This window comes from Camelus ferus, chromosome 7 (genome assembly GCF_009834535.1).
Source record: "Camelus ferus isolate YT-003-E chromosome 7, BCGSAC_Cfer_1.0, whole genome shotgun sequence".
Lineage (NCBI taxonomy): Eukaryota > Metazoa > Chordata > Mammalia > Artiodactyla > Camelidae > Camelus > Camelus ferus.
Genome location: NC_045702.1, coordinates 58986504 through 59004544, shown reverse-complemented (window position 1 = coordinate 59004544; position 18041 = coordinate 58986504). Strand labels below are relative to the sequence as shown.

The window sequence follows — 18041 nt, the reverse complement described above, 5'->3', positions numbered from 1 at the left end:
AGGACAACAGTTTGGAATACATGACCTGGTATTGAATACTGGGTTTGATTTGCACATCCTCTCAGCCCTCAGCGACCCCACCCCAGCCTAGTGTCCTTTGAGGACCAAATGTACAATCTAATCAAGTCCTATTCCAGAGTAGAACAACATGAAAAAGAACAAACATGTAGGAGAAATAGAAAAAGATGTTCAGGCCAAGAGGCAGAATAAAACTCATGTTTTCTAAGGATCCTTTTGTGGGTCCTGGTGTTTAATAAGAATTTCAACTCATTGACATTGAAAGAAAGTATTATGAAGTGAAAAGGCGAGTTAAGCCAGGCAGGCATAGGCACCAATAGAATTTAGTAGAGGGACCAAGGTGCAAACTATCCATCCTAGGATGGGTGAGGAGGGCTTTTCAGAAAATTGCCCTAAACTCAGTACTTAAATCATCCTGGGTGACTGGCTGGTCCAGGCTGAGGTACCCCCCTGGAGCACAGAACTTGGGAGCAATGGCAGAGCCAGAGATCAAAGAGAAATGCTCCCCCACATTATAGCAGGTGAAGCCTCAGTTAAGTACAGTTGCTGAAGTTCTCCTGTCTTACTAATTTGAAAGACTTATGGGGCATTTCAGACTTCACAGGAAGGGGTTTGTGTGGGTATATTAGGACCCTGGTCATAAAGCCAGGCTACAATCACCTGTGGGTTTTGTCCTTGTCGATTAACTTAGCTGCGCGGGGTGGTAGGCCTCATCTACAATGGGTGATCTTCAGCAAGAGGACTTCAGGTTTTATGAGACTTGTGCTGGGGAATGATTGTGTGGTGCCTTAGAACAGATGCTCCTTAAGCTCTCCTTTTCAATTCAGCCTGCTTTCTCTTGCCATGTTACCACTGGAAATATTATAGGTTTAATATGAAAGGATTCCTGCTACTCAGTAACTTGTATTCCTCTTGAAAAAGAGGATTTATAAGCCTAAGTAATTTTAAAAGTAAAGGAAGCTGCACCCTAGAATGTCCTTCTTCAATTAAAGAGATGTGGGATGTTAGCTTAGATATGCTCCCACCTAGACTTTGACATTCAGTGACTGCACTAACAATCATGATCACAATTTGACTAAACAACATACAAAGTAGGAAATGAGTGAGGTACAGTCCCTAATCCCTGCAGGATTATAGGGATATATTTATGTCAGAAGAAAGATGCTCCGTGTAGAGTCTGTGCCACGTGCAATATATGCTTAGGTATACCCAAGCCATTTGGTTATAAATATCCAAGCTTTAATCTGTTCATAGTCATTTGCTCACAGTACATACACAGAGATGCCAGACTATTGGAGGAAGTGCGTTCAGTTGGCTTTGATCTGAAAAATTCTCCTTTTAAAAATCCTCCTTTAGACTTTGAACCCAGCTGTCTCGTTCGCCTTTATTCTCGTTTTATTCTTGTTTATATTATTGAGTCAAAATTAGACTTGCATCTAACTGAAGAGTTCCAAAGACTTTAGGTGTCCAGACAAGGTATCTAGTAAATGACGGGGACAAGGTGGGTGGAGGAGAGGGAGAGAGGGGGTGGCTAGAAAGAAGTAGAGGAAGGTGGGGTCTTGAGGACTTGGTGTTTGCGGGTCCCCCACCCCACCCCCACCCCACTATAGGCACCAGCTCGATATTTTTCGGGCCTAGTGATCACTGCTGCTTTTCGTTCCAGGTGAAGATATGGTTTCAGAACAAACGTTCTAAGTTTAAGAAACTGCTGAAGCAGGGCAGTAACCCGCACGAGAGCGACCCTCTCCCGGGCTCGGCGGCCCTGTCACCGCGCTCGCCGGCGCTGCCTCCGGTGTGGGACGTTTCCGCCTCGGCCAAGGGCGTCAGTATGCCCCCCAACAGCTACATGCCCGGCTATTCGCATTGGTACTCCTCACCACACCAGGACACGATGCAGAGACCACAGATGATGTGAGTTGTCCGAGGGAAATCGATACCCTAGGGAAACGTCTGAACAAAGCAAAGAGAATCCGGGACCTGCTGGCATCTGTCAAACCGAGCCAATGAGCAGGCTCTGGAGAACTCTTAAGTGTGGCCAGACGTTCTGGGTGCTGGCTCCCTCTCTCCCCTGCTTTCCCTCTGTCTCTCTCTCTCACTCTTTCTTTTGTCTTCTTCCTTCCCACCTTTCTTTTCTTTTTTCTTTCCTTTCCTCATCTGCCTTTTCCCTTGAGCAGTCTCAGTAATTGATCTTGCATCTTAGAAACAGAGAGAGTGGGAGAGAGAGAGATTGAGAGAGAGACTGGTTTCTACACCAGCGCTCATGAAACCTCTCACTGTAAGGATATTTTCCCTCACCCCTTGGGATCCAGGCTCCGAGCCGCTTCTCCTCTTTGGGAGTATCCATCAAAATGACTTTTTTTTACAGACATTTTCCCCCACCAGAAGAATCTGCGCAAACATGGCAGCGTTTTTACTTGTTTAATGAGCTTAAGACATTACATGATGAAAGAGAAGCATTTCGGACTCCTGCATTTTTATTTACAACCCCAGACTGACAAACAAGGAAAGAAAGAAAAGAAAAGGAAAACACCCTCATATAACAGCCCTTCTCTAAAGAAAAAGGAAAAATCGGCTGTAAGATTAGAACATTGCCACAAAGGGAACGCTGCATGTTTTATCAAAATGCAATGAGCAAGAATGATGATTTAAACAAAACAAAACCACTCTTTCCCCACCCCTACCCTCAAACCCTAAACTGGAATCAGGAAAGACAGAGGAAACAACCAAAATCGCCATTCTATTGCTTTGATATCTTTACTAGGTGAATTGGTGGCATTCACTAAGCTAATAGGGACGTTTATATCAAGAAACATTTCTGTATATATTGTTGAATTTTAGTTGTACATATACTTTGTATGTTTTTGTCTTCTTTCATATATGGAGTAAAAGCCACAAAATGCTGGGAGTGTCCTGTATATTTCTCTCTGTGTGTCTCTATCTCACCACCCCCTCCTCCCTCCCTCCCAGTATATTTTCTATCACTCTTAAAAGAATTCTTATTTCCTAATATGGGAAACCCTGTATATAAACATCAAGTGCCTGCAAAGATATCAGTTTGCAGCACTAGCCTTTGTCTGAAGTACATTAACCATGGATGCTCTCTCAGCTTCCTTTATATATTACATTTTTATTGTAATTTCTGCATATTTATCTATTTTTAAAAATCATTGGAATGCTCTATCCCCAGGTTAACCTCTAGACATCCAGTAGTTTCCAGTGCTGAAACTGAGCATTTTCCTTTCCCTTTCCTCAGCCACAATAATACAGCTGTATTTGTCTTTGTTTGGAGGCAGGTTTTTTTTTTTTTTAACAAAAAAGAGGAAAGAATAAAAGAGAAAAAAGAAAGTAAATGCACAATTATGACTACTTAATGTCTACAACCCTTTGCAAGCTAACTAGATAGAAAAAATGCACGATCCTGGATGAAATACATCCTTCCGATCTTGTGGAAAGCACAGAAATAATGAAAATGAAAAGTCCTTTCGTCACACAAGCAGGAAGCCCCATACTGCGAGAATTAATGGCTACAGACCTGGGCATCCTTCAAATTATGAACCTTGAAACCACTGAGCCATTTATCAGAAGTCAATAGAGATACTCAGAGTGCTCCATATAATGACAGCGACATACAGTCGTGCAAAAGGACAGTCACTATAATTAGACACAAAGCAAAGACTACTTACCAATATACCCGTTCCTTTTTTTGTTGAGCAACTTCCACGCTCAGTCTTCAGAATGGCTTAAAACCGATCAGTCTTGTCATTTTCTAGCATTCGCATTGTTACATTAGGAAAAATGTTTTCTTTTCTTTTTTCCCCCTTCCTACTGTGAAACTTTGGGTTCGTAGCTCCCCAGGATCAATTCTGAACAAAGCCTCCAGCTGCAGTGCCATCCAATTTGAAGCAGACATTGGGGACAATTTAAGGTTTTTATCCACAAGAAGGTTTTTTTCCATTCTCTTAAATGCAGCCATAATTAGAGTAATTTTTCATGTAGCCCGCTGATTACAGCGTTTTTACCGTCAAAGATAATTACCTGTAATTTTCTTCCACTTTTAATACTAAAAAGCCATCTTTATTTAGATTCAGGAACAGGAAAGGCGAAACAAAAGAGGGAAATTATTCTGTTATTCATACACAAATTGCAGAGACGTAGGACCTAAAATTGAAAATTAACCAAAATTATAATGCTGAAAAGAATGGAAGAGGCTGCAGAAGTACAGCTGGTAGTAGGGCTTTGCTGAATTATTCAAATTACGTTAGAGAAAAAGCTACCATACATTGAAACCAACACTAATTTTTCTTAAAAAAAAAAAAAATTCACCAGACACATGCCAAACCACTGTGAGTGCATGGAATTCTGAAACCCAGAAAATGCATTTTAACACATAGGAGCTGTTGTCATGATGCGCCTGCCTCCATCTCTCAATCTTTTAATATGAGTTTAATTAAACAAAAAATTCTGCCAAGGAGTCTTTCCCAGAACTGGCTTTGGAATTGGGCTTCTTCTGGGTCCTCTGATCCTCAAGGGTTAATATTTTCGCTCCTTAGAATGTATTGACCCCGTAGTAAACTGATTCCCCAGAGAAGAATTGGTAGGAGGGGCGTGGGCTAAAGGCAGCGCCCAGTCGCGGTGCCTACTACGCCTCCCAACGTTCGAACTTCTCCGGAGTTCCAGTTCTAGAGCCTCTTTCGGACCGTATTTTTCAAGTAAAAAAAAAAAAAAAAAAAAATAGCTGCGGGGGGTGAGGGTGAAGGGGAAAAATTTTTTTTTCTCGGCGCCAATAAGTATCTTATTATCTTTTAACACAATTTAGTCCAAAGGTTCCTGCTGCCTGGAGAAAAGCCTTTCTGAACTGGGGTGAGGGAGCCAAAGATTTCTCAGGCTCCTGCACTTAACCTCTGTAGCTGCTTCCAGTGTCTACAGGGTCAGGAAACAGCGTCATCTATAGATGGAACTGCACCGCTTCTTGCGAGAGTCTTCGTTGGTGCGTTCCTAAATCAGACTGGTTCCCTGGCTCCGCAGCTCGGTTTTGCGTCTCAGCCAATCGTGCCCCTCCAACCGCAAGGTCGCGGGGTTTGGGTCTCGCGGGCAATAGTTCTACGGTCGGCATCCCCCCCTTCCCCACTATCCCCCCACCAGCTTGAGGCAAAGACCCTGTAAAGCAGTCCTGAAGGGTTTCAGAGGCCAGTTACTCCAGAAACTTTCTCCCAAGTAGAGGAAGGCGTCAAAGGGGCTATAAAGTTGAGAGATTCAGGCTACACCTGCCCTTGCCAATGTCCGCATACCTGTGATGCTAAAGGAGAACTTGTCCCGAGCTCCGTTTGCTCTTTCGATGCCCCCAAATTCTTCATCGCCATATGTAAAGACCTCAATGGATTCGCCTAGGACTAGCTTTGAGTGACAATTTTTCAAATAGATTTTAGCTTGGCATCTCCAGTTGGCTCCCTCCACACCTTACAGAAACCTGGTGCATTCCTCAGTCTCCAGTCACAAGCTGCACCAAATATCAACAGCACAGAAAGCAAGAAAGACAAATCGAGTTCTTAAGGATCCCTTTCTTTCCCGAATCCTTTTACTCACCAGAACGACAAACCCTTTATTGTTAAGGTGGGTAAAAGGTTAGAATTGAAAATCGTCTCTAAGGTTTCAATCCATAATAAATTACAATAGCAACACATACAGCTTGGAAAGTGTGAGAAGAGAAATATGAACTGTGTCTTGAAGTATGCAAGAAATAAAAACTTACCCCCAGTGAATATCTCTTTAGCAATGATCAGGGTCTAGAAATCTATACTGAACAGAAGCAGAGGAGAATATTTTTCTGAGTCTCAGGGCAGAAGCTCTTTCTCTATATTCTTGGTTGAGTGAGCACATCCAGGTGTGAAATTGTTTGCACACCCCAGCACCTCTTATATTGCCAGCAAAATTAGCTGTTATTACTGTCACTGTTTAGTGATGGTTAGCGTGATACAAAAAAAAAAAAAACTGCTGTAATCAAGACCTGGCGCATCTTTGCAAATTACAGATAATTGTAAACGTCCAGATTATGATAATAGCATCCTAATCCAGCCTGCAATATAATTATTACAGAGTGTTACATCTGAAACTGTCCAGTAGGGCTAATTCAGCCATTATTTAGACCCTATTTTTGCACTGCAAATGGGTTGCTGAGTTGAAAATGTACGATTGTAATTTCACAGGGCACTCAATGAGTAATGGTATAGGAAGAGGAAAAATACAAAAGTGAAATGTGAACAGTAGCGATCAAATCAAACCCTGAAGGACAAAAGACTGTTTGATTCATATGGGAAAAGAAGAGTGGGAATTAAGAAAATAGCAAATCAGTGGTCTGAAGCATTACGTGTCCAAATCCTCAATATGTGTAGGACTGATGTGTTTGCAAGGGCTGCTACATCTGCTGCTGCCTGGAGTCTGAAATAATTTTTCTTTTTCTTTCTTTTTTTTTAAACCTGTCTTTTTTCCCCTTTTCTCTCCTAAAGCATTATCCTTGTTTTAAAGAAGTGCCCCTCCCCCAAGCAAAGAGCATTTGTCAGTTTCACCATTGTTTCCACCAAGGCGGCCTCAGAGTGTGCCTGTCATTTGTTTATGAACATTTTCTTAAATGAATTTGCAGTCCCTCTTGTCATCAGAGAAAAATGCCCCAGGTGTTGGTAAGTGTTCCTGAACTCCATCTCCTTCTCTTTCACAGTGAACAAGTTATTCGGAGTCCTAAAGGATATTAGCAGAAAATATATTAATTGCTGCTAATCAAATAAAGCTGGCCTGGAAGCTGTCCTTTCACTCGGCTTGGCTGGCTTTTGCCTTTAATCCTATCATTAACTTTTATTAATTAACACACCCCTTCTCATGTAAATCAGCCCAGTTGCCTATTTTGCTTCAAGTCACTGATGTACTTCTTTCTGTATTCCAGAAAGTCCAGTATTTTTGATAAAGGACTGTCCTTGCCTCAAGATATGGTTGTAAAATATCAAGGTCAGTCTCCTTAAACTGTGGAGGGACCAAAGAGAGAGGGAGTTGGAGAATTACAGCAAGAGAGTCTGAAGAGAGGCTGGAGCACTGTGCTGGTTCCAGCGTGAAAGCAAGCCCTGGGTTCCAGCTGCTGCCTCCTGGAGAATGAACCCCACCCAGGCTGAGACTTCTGGAGTCCAGTTCTGGTTCCTGGTAAGGACATCCTGGTCAGGGATTCCTAAACTTCTCTTGTATTCCCAGGAGCTCAATTTTTCCACCATGAGCACAGAGAACTTCCTGGGCATCTTTTCCAGCCCCTAGGACAGTGTGTGATGATTCTGCCCCCTCCCACTACCTCACAGACCCTGGAGCTGCCCAGCCAGGGCCACCCCGCAGGGTGGCAAGCAGGCTTCCTGGCTCCCATGAATTTAAGGGCAATAATGAAACGTCCCCTGTTTAGTGACCCTTGTTTATAGATGAAAGTTGAGTCCATATCCTGTCTCTTCCCCCCCCCCCCGCCCTCTTCTCCCACCTTGCAAATGACAAGTGGCAGAATTAGTCCTTGTATGACAACAAGCTTCCAGTGACAGATTTCTATCTTCTCGGCTTTGCAAGGGGGGGGGGATGCTTTAAAATAAAATATAGCTTGGGGACTGTTTACCGCCCTTCACCCCCTCCCAATTAAAAAAATTACACTGCACATGGTGGAGATTTGACAGAGAATCGTTACTGAAACTTGGAGGCTGTGTGTGTGTGTGTGTGTGTGTGTGTGTGTGTGTGTGTGTGTGTAGAATGGTGTGATGAAGTCATTTTTTTTTTCCTTCCTGCGGCGAAAGGTCGTAATGTGTGGTATTTCACGGTTTTATATAAATCTTGGTTTAGGATGTGGAACAGACTCAATAATACGTACTCTTTTGGCAAAGAGACTCCTTCGGATCCCCATAAATCAGAAGTAAATACAAAGTCCCAGCGAACAAAAGAGCAGAAACATTTAATTGCTGCAAAACAGGACTCTCTTCTCTTTTACAGAGAGATTCAGGTAAATTCCCTCGGTTCCTATCTTTACTGTTAGAACTCGACATATAAAACAGGTTATTACATTACAGCCGGCAACCCAGGATGATTGAAAGGGAAGCAACCCCCCCCCAGCCCCCCCCCCCCCGCCTCTCCGCAGTAGATACAATGTGTGCTTTCTGTCCTGTACCACAGGGGAACCTAAGGCTTGTCAGATGCAAAAGAAAACGCGGGTGGGGCGGAGGTGGGGGTGGCGGACAGGACTGCGTAGAAAAATATTTAGCCAATCCCATATGTGCTACCACTATTCGGGCTGTTTTCGAGGCCCAGAGTTCGCTGTGACTCTGAAAAAAACAAGTACAGCGTGCAACACTCGCAGGCGACCTGAGAGCGCGAGCGGAGGGCGGGAGTAAGCCGCAGCGCCCCCTCCCCGATCTCCTGGGAGGCGGGAGCCTCCACCCAGCTGCTGTGGGAGGGGGTGCTTAAGGGTGGAGGAGAGGGGTGACCGCAGGCGGATCCGCCGGCGTGGCGCGCTTCCCAGAGGTGCTGGAGGGCGTCTGCCCTCAGGGCGGGTCTCCGAGGAGGGCTGGAGAGCTCAGGGTTGGCGAGATCCCAGCGGCCAGTGGGAGGCGCGCGATCCAAGGGGTTGCGGGATGGGGCGGGGAGGGGGTGGTGGCTGGGTATCCCTAAAGGTCCCTCACTTCGAATAAAAGGAAGCTCTAGGGGGCGGGAGAGGAGCAGGGGGCCGTGTTCCAGGAGGCATCCCTCGCGCGTCGGGCTGGGGAGCACAGGAGACTGAGTGGTGTCAAGGCCGGAGTAAGCCGTAGGGCTTGCTGGGAGGAGGCGAGCACCGCCTGGCCTTGGCGCGCTGTGGGCGACTCCCAGGACGCCGCGGCCAGGACGCCGCGAGCCGTGGGGCGTCCGGTGGGATCAAAGAAGCCAAAGGAGGCCAGCCGGCGCGTCTGGGATTGTGGGATAAGGGGCGGGAGAGAGAGGGCTGGCATGGGCGGGGAAATCCTGGCCTGGCCTGGCCTGTGCCTGTGTCATCAGGAGGGTGTGTGTGCGTGTGTTGGTGTGCAGGTCAACACGCTCCTGCCCGAGGCCGAGACCTGGGTGGATCCGAGTGTGGGTGGATGGGCTCCCGGATGGGTGCCCCAACGGGAGGGGGGAGAGAGAAAGGGAGATCAAGGGTAGCGAGGTCTGCGGGTTCCTCTGTGTGTGTGTCTCAGGCCCTGTGGCTCAGCCCTGGAGCCGCCTGGCACCCACAGGAATGCGGCTTCTCTCGGCTCCCCAGGCCGCCCCCTGTTCCACAAGGAGGTGGCCGCCAGGAAAAAGGGGGGAAAAAGGGCAGAAATCCGCCTGGCCCAATATGAGCCTCAAACAAAGGCCAATTTATCTGATCTTTTACTGGAGGGCCCAGGAGGCAGGCAGGGAACCAAAGAATCATACTAGCCCTGCTAGCTTGCCCCTAGCCTCCTGAGATTTGTGAAGGAGTCTTAAGGTGGGCATAGGGGCTTTGGGAGGGGGCGGTGAAGACGCCCACAGAAATGAAAATTAAATCCCGGGACGAGCTTGATATCTTGGGAGCACTAGACTGAGAGAAAGGCACGTGGGGACCGGAAGGAGCAGGCAGAGGTCAGGAGATTGGGGTCCGACAGCCCGGGGCTATGCTGTGGAGTGGTACACGTTTACATTAGGTATATAGGAATAAACAATGGAGAGAAGAAGGGAGGGTAGGAGGGAGGGCAAGCGAGAGGAACATCACATAGATATTTTTAGACTTTGCTGAGGATGTTATTTTTATATCCTTGGGCGCAGGACTCCAGGGAGTTAAATTCCCCCGGGAGAATCCCCGCGGTGCCAGGGAAAACCCGCTGTAGACTGGTTTGTCAGAATATTTTTGTCCATGGCTCCCGGACCAAGTTAAAAAAAAAAAAAACCGCGTGCGAGAAGAGGCCATTGCGAGTGGAAGAAATTAGGTTAGCTCAGGGGAAGGAATCCTGAAACCCAGCCCGTCCGCGCGGCGTTATGCCTGCCCGCTTCTCACCGAGGCTCTGGTGTCCTTAACAAGAAGCAGTGTCAAGGCTGGGGCTGGCGGGGTGGTCATTAAAGAAGAGCTTCCCTCTTCTCTCCGAGAAGAGTCCGAACTCACCCTTCCCTTCGCTTGGTCACGCCAGGTGATGGGGGTTGGTAGTGAAGGGATCCCCCTTTCAAAGACAGGAAAGGAGGAGGGGAGATGAGGGGGACCGCTGGAAAAATACCTGCCCTCTCCGTGTGTAGAAAGGTGAGAGTACGTTCCAAGCACATTCTTGCCACTCTCAGGCAACCAGTGGGTGCGCCTCCTCCAACCTTCCGGATCCCGCACCCCGGGGCGTCGAGGGGCGCCCGCGCAGAGGAAGCCGGCGCTAGAAAACCGCGAGCGCGGGGTTTCTCGAAGCCGGATTCGCCAGGTATAAAGCGCTGGCTTTTGGTGTTATAGAAACTCCCGAAATCCTTACACGCCGAGAATGAAAAGCAGGGAATGGATCCCTCTACCTCTTCCCCTCATCCTCCTATTCTCTGCCTGCGCAGAAGGCAAAGTGGGCTTCGTACGGCTTTTCCCAGGCAGCGCGTCGCCACACGGAGCTTCTTCCGAGAAAGGAAGGCTGGAGGGGAACCAAGATGGGGGGAAAGCTTCGCGAAGAGCCCACACTCTGGGGTGGGAGGGGAGGAGTGCTCCCTCCCCGGGACCAGGCAGGGTACCCCTAAAGACCCGACGGACCACTGAATGCACTCAAGGCCCTAGCCCTTCCAAACTGGCAGGCTAGAAAGGAGAGGCGAAGACAAGGAAGGAGATGGGGAGGAGAGCAAAGGAGAGAGAAAGAGCAGAGAGAACACACAGGTAAATTCCCCTCAGGGCACACAGCGTGCCTTTTCAGGTCTAGTCTCCCAACCCTGGAAGAACCTTCTCAGAAATCCTCAGATGACAGGATGTAATTTTTTAGGTCTAATCTCCACCACCCCCACCAAGACTCTTTTGTCAAATTTATTGCTGCTGACTTCCTAGCTGTAAAATATATCTCATGCATCTTGTAATTTCCAACAAACGATTTCCCTTGGTATCCCAAGGAAACAGTCAGGAGTACTAAAGGACAGTCAAACAGAAAACTACAGTTCAGGCCCCAGAGCACAGCCTTAGATCCAGGCTATAGCTTTGGTCACCCTGTTGATGTCTATATGCAGGAGTGCGACGAGAGGGACGGACAGAGGCCAGGGTTGCTGCAAGTCCTTTCTTTATGCCCCAAAGAAGGCTTCACAAGAGAAATCTCTGCAAACAGATTCTATTTCCCACCGTTTGGAACCTGCTTGGCCACTGTTTTACGTAAAAGCAGAGGCGAGGGAGCGCCTTCCGGAAAAAAAAAAAAAAATAACAGAGTGGTAAAGAGGATGAAGGAAATAAATTTATGTTTGCAATATTATCTCACACGAAGTGAAATCAACACGGGGCCACAATGCTTTCCTTCCTTTCCTCTTCCCCACAATTTCTCCTAGCAGAACCAATGCTACCCCCCACCCCTATGCCCAGCTTGGCCTACTGATTTAGGTCCATCATTGTTCTCAAGTCCTGTGATCCTTTCCTCTGTGAAAGAGCTCAGATAAATTTATAATCATACATTAAGGAGTCCAAGTCACTACCATTTGCCATACTGCACATATTTCAGATTTTTAAAAAATGTAATAGAAGGGGAAATTTCTTTTTCTTCTTTTTTTCATTTTCTCATCTCTGGAAGCTCCCTTTGAAGGGAGTGTAATTTGTCTAATTGCTCTGGCAATACACAGAGGCTGATGGTGGTGGGGGTTAGTCTCCCCCATAATTGCTTTGAGCTTAGAATTCAGAGTGGTTATTGAGGGATTTCTGCTGCTTTCTTCCTCACACACATAGTGGGAGGGCTGTATTTAGATTCCAGCATTACTTTCTACCTGAAACAATTTGGGGTTAAACTTAAAATTATCCAAACGTTTTTGTGGTTAGGCCAAAAAACACCTAAATATATATTATATGGCAGTACTATAAACAGGCCACATATGTATATAGACATATAAAAGTACAGCATCCAACATATACACATGTACAGTTCTGCAACTAAGGAGCCCCCAATTTCTGTTTTCCTTTTTGCCTTGTTGGATCTCTGCAGAGTTTGTCTTCCTTTAATTGCCTGCACAAAACGTCACTAGCCCATTATAAGGGGGGTGCAAATGGAGTATATTTTAGGAACATTTTGCTTTCATGGTCGAAATAATTTTATTTATCCAGAATATACAGTTTAATTCCTCTATCTACACTTATTTACACGGTTAAAATAATATTGAAAAAAAGTCTTTTGAAAAGTTGAGGTCATAGATTTCAAGGCACCATTGATAGTGTCCACAGTTGCGCAAAAAAAAGTTCGTCTGTAAAAAAAGGGGGGCGGGGTCCTTTGAAATGCAATAACTTACATGCAAAAAAAGCTTTACACATGAATCTTTTTTGTTTCCGTTTTCCAAACTTCCCCATATGAATTCTTTTTTTTTTTTCTTTAATAATTTTCTAAAACAGCAAAAACACAGTAGTCCCAAAAAAGAGAGAAAGAGAAAGCGGCCTGTCTAATAGAGTGTCCCGGAGGCCAGAGCCAGTGGGTGTTGTAAGGAGCCGGGCGGCGGCAGGTGGGAATTGATTGAGCTGGCCGCGCTCGGGTACCATGAAGCCGAGTTCTCCAGGTAGCTGGACGCGGGGGACTGGTTGGAGGTCGGAGGGTGGGCATGAGGGTGGTGGCTGAGCGAGCGGGACGAGCCCTGGGGCTCCCACACCGCCGGAGACTGCGGCGAGTTACACGCCATGGGGTCGCTGGAGCTGGGGCTGTGCTCCGGGGGCATCTCCCCGTTTTTCATGATCTTCTTGATCTTGGATCTTTTGTTCTGAAACCAGATTTTCACCTGGGTGGGGGAACAAAGGCACACGTTACCGGGACACTCACTGGTTGCCCGCGCCTCCCTCAGGGCGGCGACTAGAGGCACCACCGGACCCCAGGAGGCCGGGCCCTGGCGTCTCCCCGCAGCTCGCGGTCTACGGTCAAGGGGCTGGGCCAGAGGTAACTCCTGGGTCGCCGGCCCCAGAGGGCGCCCCGGCAGCTGTGAGGGCACGGCCCCAAAGCTTTTGTCTTTTGTTGGGGCTGGGGGAGGGGAGGAGGGCGCGAGTGTCCGCCGCGGTGGGCGCGCACGGAGGCCTCCCCAAGCGGCCGCACGCGCCGCGAACGTCTCCAGAACAACCGCCCCAGCCACGCGCGCAAGGGGAGTGGGGCCGGCTACGCGCGAGCGAGCGTTGGGGGCAAGGAGCGGTCTCCCGGTCTTCCTCCCTACTACTTTCACTCCCTCCTCGGCTCCGAGAACGTTCTTTATTCTTCCACAGGCCCCAGCGGGGTTGGAGTGGGAGTGAAGGGAATGAGACAATCCAGGGCAGATTTCCCCGTACAACAGCGCCCCCACCTCGCGACCCTCAAGCTGCTGCGGCCTAAAGCTCCACAGGAGCCGGGCGTGACCCGTCAACTCTTCCGGCCCGAGGCGACGTTCCCGGCCTTCGCGGCCTGAGACCACCGCTTGGTCTCCAGGCCCAGCTCACCCCTAGAGGCTCTGCATTGTGCAGAGAACCAGACAGTTCCTCAAAACTGCGAGAGTGTCCTAGAAATAACCCTCCCCTTGTTTCCAACCTAGGAAACTGGTCCCTCGACCCCGGAGGCCGGAAGTGGGGAGGGGGAACTTCTTGGGATGAACGACGTCTCCATCCCGCCCCACCGTCGCACGTCGGCGACACCGGGCCTAACTCCTGGAGGGAAGGGCGTGGGGTCAGTGTCTATGAGTTTCTCCCAGCTGCTATAGAATCGGCTCCAGCCCGTCGGGACCGAACCGCGCGGCCCAGCCAGGCTTGCAGGCGAGGCGGGGCGGTGGCCCGGCTGCGGCGGGATTTACCTGTGTTTGCGTCAGTCCCAGTGAGGCGGCCAGCTCGGCGCGTTCGGGCAAGGCGAGGTACTGAGTCTTCTGAAACCTTCTCTGTAACGCGGCCAGCTGAAAGCTGGAATAAATAGTCCTGGGTTTACGAACTTTCTTTGGTTTGCCGTTCACCATCCTCACCTCGGGCTCGGCCACTTCTTTTTCTAAATAATCAAAATAGACCGGGTTAGAGCTTGTCGGAAGACGATGGCCCTTTTGCAGACCTCTCAAATACTGTCCTCAAGTTTCTTCCCAAGCAGCCTTCACTCTCTTTTCCCCATATCAACACCTTTGCTTCACGAGACTCAGAGAAGTAACCTCCCCCCAACCCCAAACAAATCATGGAAAAAGCAGGTAGCCTGATTAATTTCCTACTCTGTTCATTCAGGTTCTCCTGGGCTTGTGCAAAGCGCTTTGGACAGTACAGCTCCCTTCTTGGGATTTAGCCCTTGCAGCGGTTCCTGCTTCACTCGGACTCGTTTTCATCTCCACCCTTGTGCTCACCCACGTTCCTGGGGTGAGTCTGGAGAGCCCCTCCCGGGGATTCAAGGGGGAGGCCCCTGGGCCGTGACCCCCCTTATGTCAGGCGTCTGTTAGGGAGCCCGCAGGAGTTAGGAGGCCAGACGCATGGGCAGGGAAGACGCTAGCCGAGGTCTCCAAAGTTCAAAGACCCACAAGCAAACTGTGCTCCTTCAATTCAGAAGCTAGCAGTCCGGGCCGCTGCAGACAGAAGGCCGATTATGTAGTCCCCATAATCTCCCTGCAGATCTGCGAGGGCACAGATGTGTCTGGTTTCTTTTACAAATAGACTTAATAAGTTCTTGGCCAAAAGAAAAAAATTTTTCATTTATGCACGAAGTACAGAGATACTGAGAGGGACGAAAGCACCCCACACCCGGGGGCAATCTTTTAAAGTTTAGTAAGAGTCACAGATTGAAAAGGAATCCGTGGTGGGGTGTTTTCGTAGGAAAGGGGCGACAGGTCAGGACGACTTTACCAGAGTTATGAGTGTAGACAGGGGAAAAGACTCTTGGAATGCGTGTTTCACAAACGTGCCCTGGGGCCATAAGTCCCCTTTCCCAAAAGTACCACCTTATCAAAAGTGCCCATCTCTGGAATGGGCGGAGAACCTCTCCTTGGAGTGCGTGTGTGTGTGTGTGTGTGTGTGTGTGTGTGTGTGTGGCGAGCTCCTGGGAGAGGAAGGGTGGAGGATGAGGGCTGTGGTCTCAAGTCTACCAGACCAGGGAGTGCTAATATTAGCAGGATTATTAATGTGCTGGTGGGAAGAGATCAAACCTGACCAGCAAAACCTCTCCAAGGAGACCTCTTGCCTCTCTCTTACCGCCCAAGCTCACTAACCCTCTTAAAACTCTCCGACTAAGTTTAAAGGCAGACGAGAAAGGAGATGGGAAGGAGGAACAGATTTTAGGCACCTACGGAGAAAGAAAAAAAAAATCGCCCCGATAACGTGACCCCTCAGCAACCCTCCTCCACTTTTAAATGGCTTTTTGTTTTTGGAACTGCCTTGAATAAACCGCAAGGCTCTCAGGCGCGCTCTTCCTCGGGCGGGCTACAGCTCCCCGGCCTCCGCCCCCGCCCGGCGCGCTCCGGGCACCAACGCGGCGCTGGCTCGCGGCTGCTCTCAGATAATCCCCACAGCCTTTGAGGCAGCCTTCTACTCCCACTCGTGTCAACCGAGCACGCTTACAGAAAATTCCAACAAATAACCTTTCGTTTATTACTCAAACGCCATCCGAGCTGCTTGATTCTCTCCTCTCTCCGCCCCTTACCCCTTTTCAGCCTAGCTGGGAATCCAGAGACTGAGGGGTAGCCCCGAAGGTTCCGGAGAAGAGAGACGCTGGTGGTCCGAGCTACCAAGGCTTCTTCTACTAAGAATCCCTAAAATGCTGGCCCGGGAACCTCTCTTGGTTGCAGAGTCCAGGCCCCCAATCCCTTATGCCTGGGTGCGCCCCCACGGCAGTGGATGGCGTGGCCCCGTATCTCCCACCCCACCTCGCCCCTCCGGAATCCTGGGTCTCCTGGAATCCGTTCCCTCCCCCCCCCCCCCATCTCCCTACCTGGCTGGCTGGTGGCGCTGGGGACGCGGTTATAGGCGCCGCCGTACTGGTGGTAGGGGCTGGCGTAGCTGTAGTCGGCGTAAGCTTTGGCGGGGTAGCTGCCGGCGGAGCCGTTCACGCCATGGTACTGGTACTGGTAGGGGTTGAGCGCTTTGCCGTAGGAAGCCGAGGTAGGAGAACAGTAGCCGTGCGGGGCTCCCCCCGCGGGGCTGTAGTAGTCGGAATCGGTAGCCGACGACTCAGGCAAAGTTGGCGATTCCTGAGACGGATGGTGCATGGCTGCGGACGTCTGGAACGGGGCTTGGAAGTCGCCGGATCGGATGCTGGGGACCCTTCTGTCAAACACTCCTGTCATCGCTCACTGGCGGCGTCGGCTGTCCTTGCTGCTGTGCGGCGGCGGCTGCCGGAGTTGGCTGTGGGGCTGCTCTGGTCTAAGCAGACATGGCTGTGGGAGCGAGGGAGGAGGAAGAGGAGGAGGAGGAGGAGAGGAGGAGGAGGCGGCGGCAGCGGCGGCGGCGAGGAGGAGGCTGGGAGTCGTGGAGGCTCTGTCTCCGGCAGGCTGACTGCTGGCTGAGGCGCAGCACTGCCTTGGTTAAATCCTTAATTGCGCGCTTACGCACAGCGGGGTGGATCGGGTTCCATTGGCCAGGGCCTCGGGAGCAGCAGCAACACCCTAACTCGTCCAACTAGTTTTAGCACAACAAAGCATTGCTTAAAAAAGAGGGAGAAAAAATGGAGGAGGGGGGCAGTGTGTGTGTTTGTGTGTGTGTGTGTGTGTGTGTGTGTGTGTGCGCGCGCGCGCGCGCGAGTTGTTGCTTGTTGAGGGAGGAGGGTCTCAGTCTGTTTTCAGTGACTATTAAAGACAACGCAGAACCCCCAACACCCAGCTCTGTACTGTCTGGAGACAATGTGTTACAGTCAGCAGCCTCAGAAGTGCACAGGTTTGGGGGATGAGGTAGAGGACCGTCTTTCCTTGCTCCTCACCTCCCCGCCCCTTGAGCTGCACCAGGGGCGAATTTGGAATTGAACACTAATATTGAAATGGGGAATCAAAGCGGGGTGGGGAGCAGGGATGTGGGACAAAGGTGAGAAGAAACTGATGAGAACAGTATTTTTAGTGGGGTGCTGGGGACCAAGTTGTAATTTACGTGTGTTGAAAATTTGTGGTTTGGGGAAAGACGACAAATTTGCAGCAAACACTCCCTTTGCCTGGGATAGGTTATTTCTCAGACAAGGGCTAGATAAGGATGCTCAAGAATGCACACTTAATGGCAGGGAGAGTTCCTGCAACCCCAAATCCCTACAATGACTTTAAAAAAATCACTGTCTTAAGCACAAATAACTTAACAATTCCCAAATAGCTAGGCCCCAAGAGGAGTGGGCAGCTCCATGTTTTGTTCAATATTTCTAGTCTTTTGGGATGCCATTGGAATAGAGGGTCTGTAACTCTGTGTTCAGTGGCAAAGACTCCTAGTAAAGTAGATGGTCTCTGCATGACCTGTCATTCCTCAGAGACCTAACAGGAACCCCAAGAACACTGGGAAGTAGACAGAGACAAAAGCCCTTTTGGAAAGTTGGGAAGCCCTTAAATTTCCCTCTCCAGGCTCCATGGAGGTGGCACCCAGGGCTGGCTTTTCCATACCCCAGGTCCAGGTTCCTGTACCTTCAGTCCTTTTATTTCCTGCACTGAAAACATCTTTAGCTCATATGCAAAGCAAGAGAAGGCTCAGAAATCAAACCCTGGGTCCTCAGGATCCAGAGTTTGCTTTTCATGACGTGTCACACTTGCTCTAATGGTGATCTAGCTGGGAGTTTAGAAATTTAGCACCAGTCACTTTACCACTTCCCACTTCCACTCCCCCTCATATAGGCAACTCCAGGAGCTGGATCCTGATTTGGACCCTCCCAGCATCTTCTTTCAGAAGTTGGGAGACCAGGAACCTGGGAGCTCCATCT

The 18041-nt window shown here is 49.3% G+C and overlaps 2 protein-coding genes across 2 annotated transcripts in view; one reads left to right on the top strand and one right to left on the bottom strand.

Moving 5' to 3' along the window:
* The window catches only part of DLX6 (distal-less homeobox 6), a 17312-nt gene extending 14505 nt beyond the window's left edge, over positions 1-2807 (top strand). The window contains exon 4 of the mRNA XM_032483970.1: positions 1682-2807. Within this exon, the coding sequence (XP_032339861.1) occupies positions 1682-1933 (252 nt within the window). The 3' untranslated portion in view covers positions 1934-2807. The remainder of the gene's footprint in view (positions 1-1681) is intronic.
* Positions 2808-12267: 9460 nt separating this feature from the next.
* Positions 12268-16653, bottom strand: DLX5 (distal-less homeobox 5). Its single transcript, XM_032483969.1, has 3 exons — positions 16086-16653; positions 13987-14171; positions 12268-12957 (listed from the first exon to the last, which is right to left on the bottom strand). The coding sequence occupies exons 1-3, from the start codon at positions 16438-16440 to the stop codon at positions 12628-12630; spliced, it is 870 nt and encodes a 289-aa protein (XP_032339860.1). The 5' UTR covers positions 16441-16653; the 3' UTR covers positions 12268-12627.
* Positions 16654-18041: the final 1388 nt, after the last annotated feature.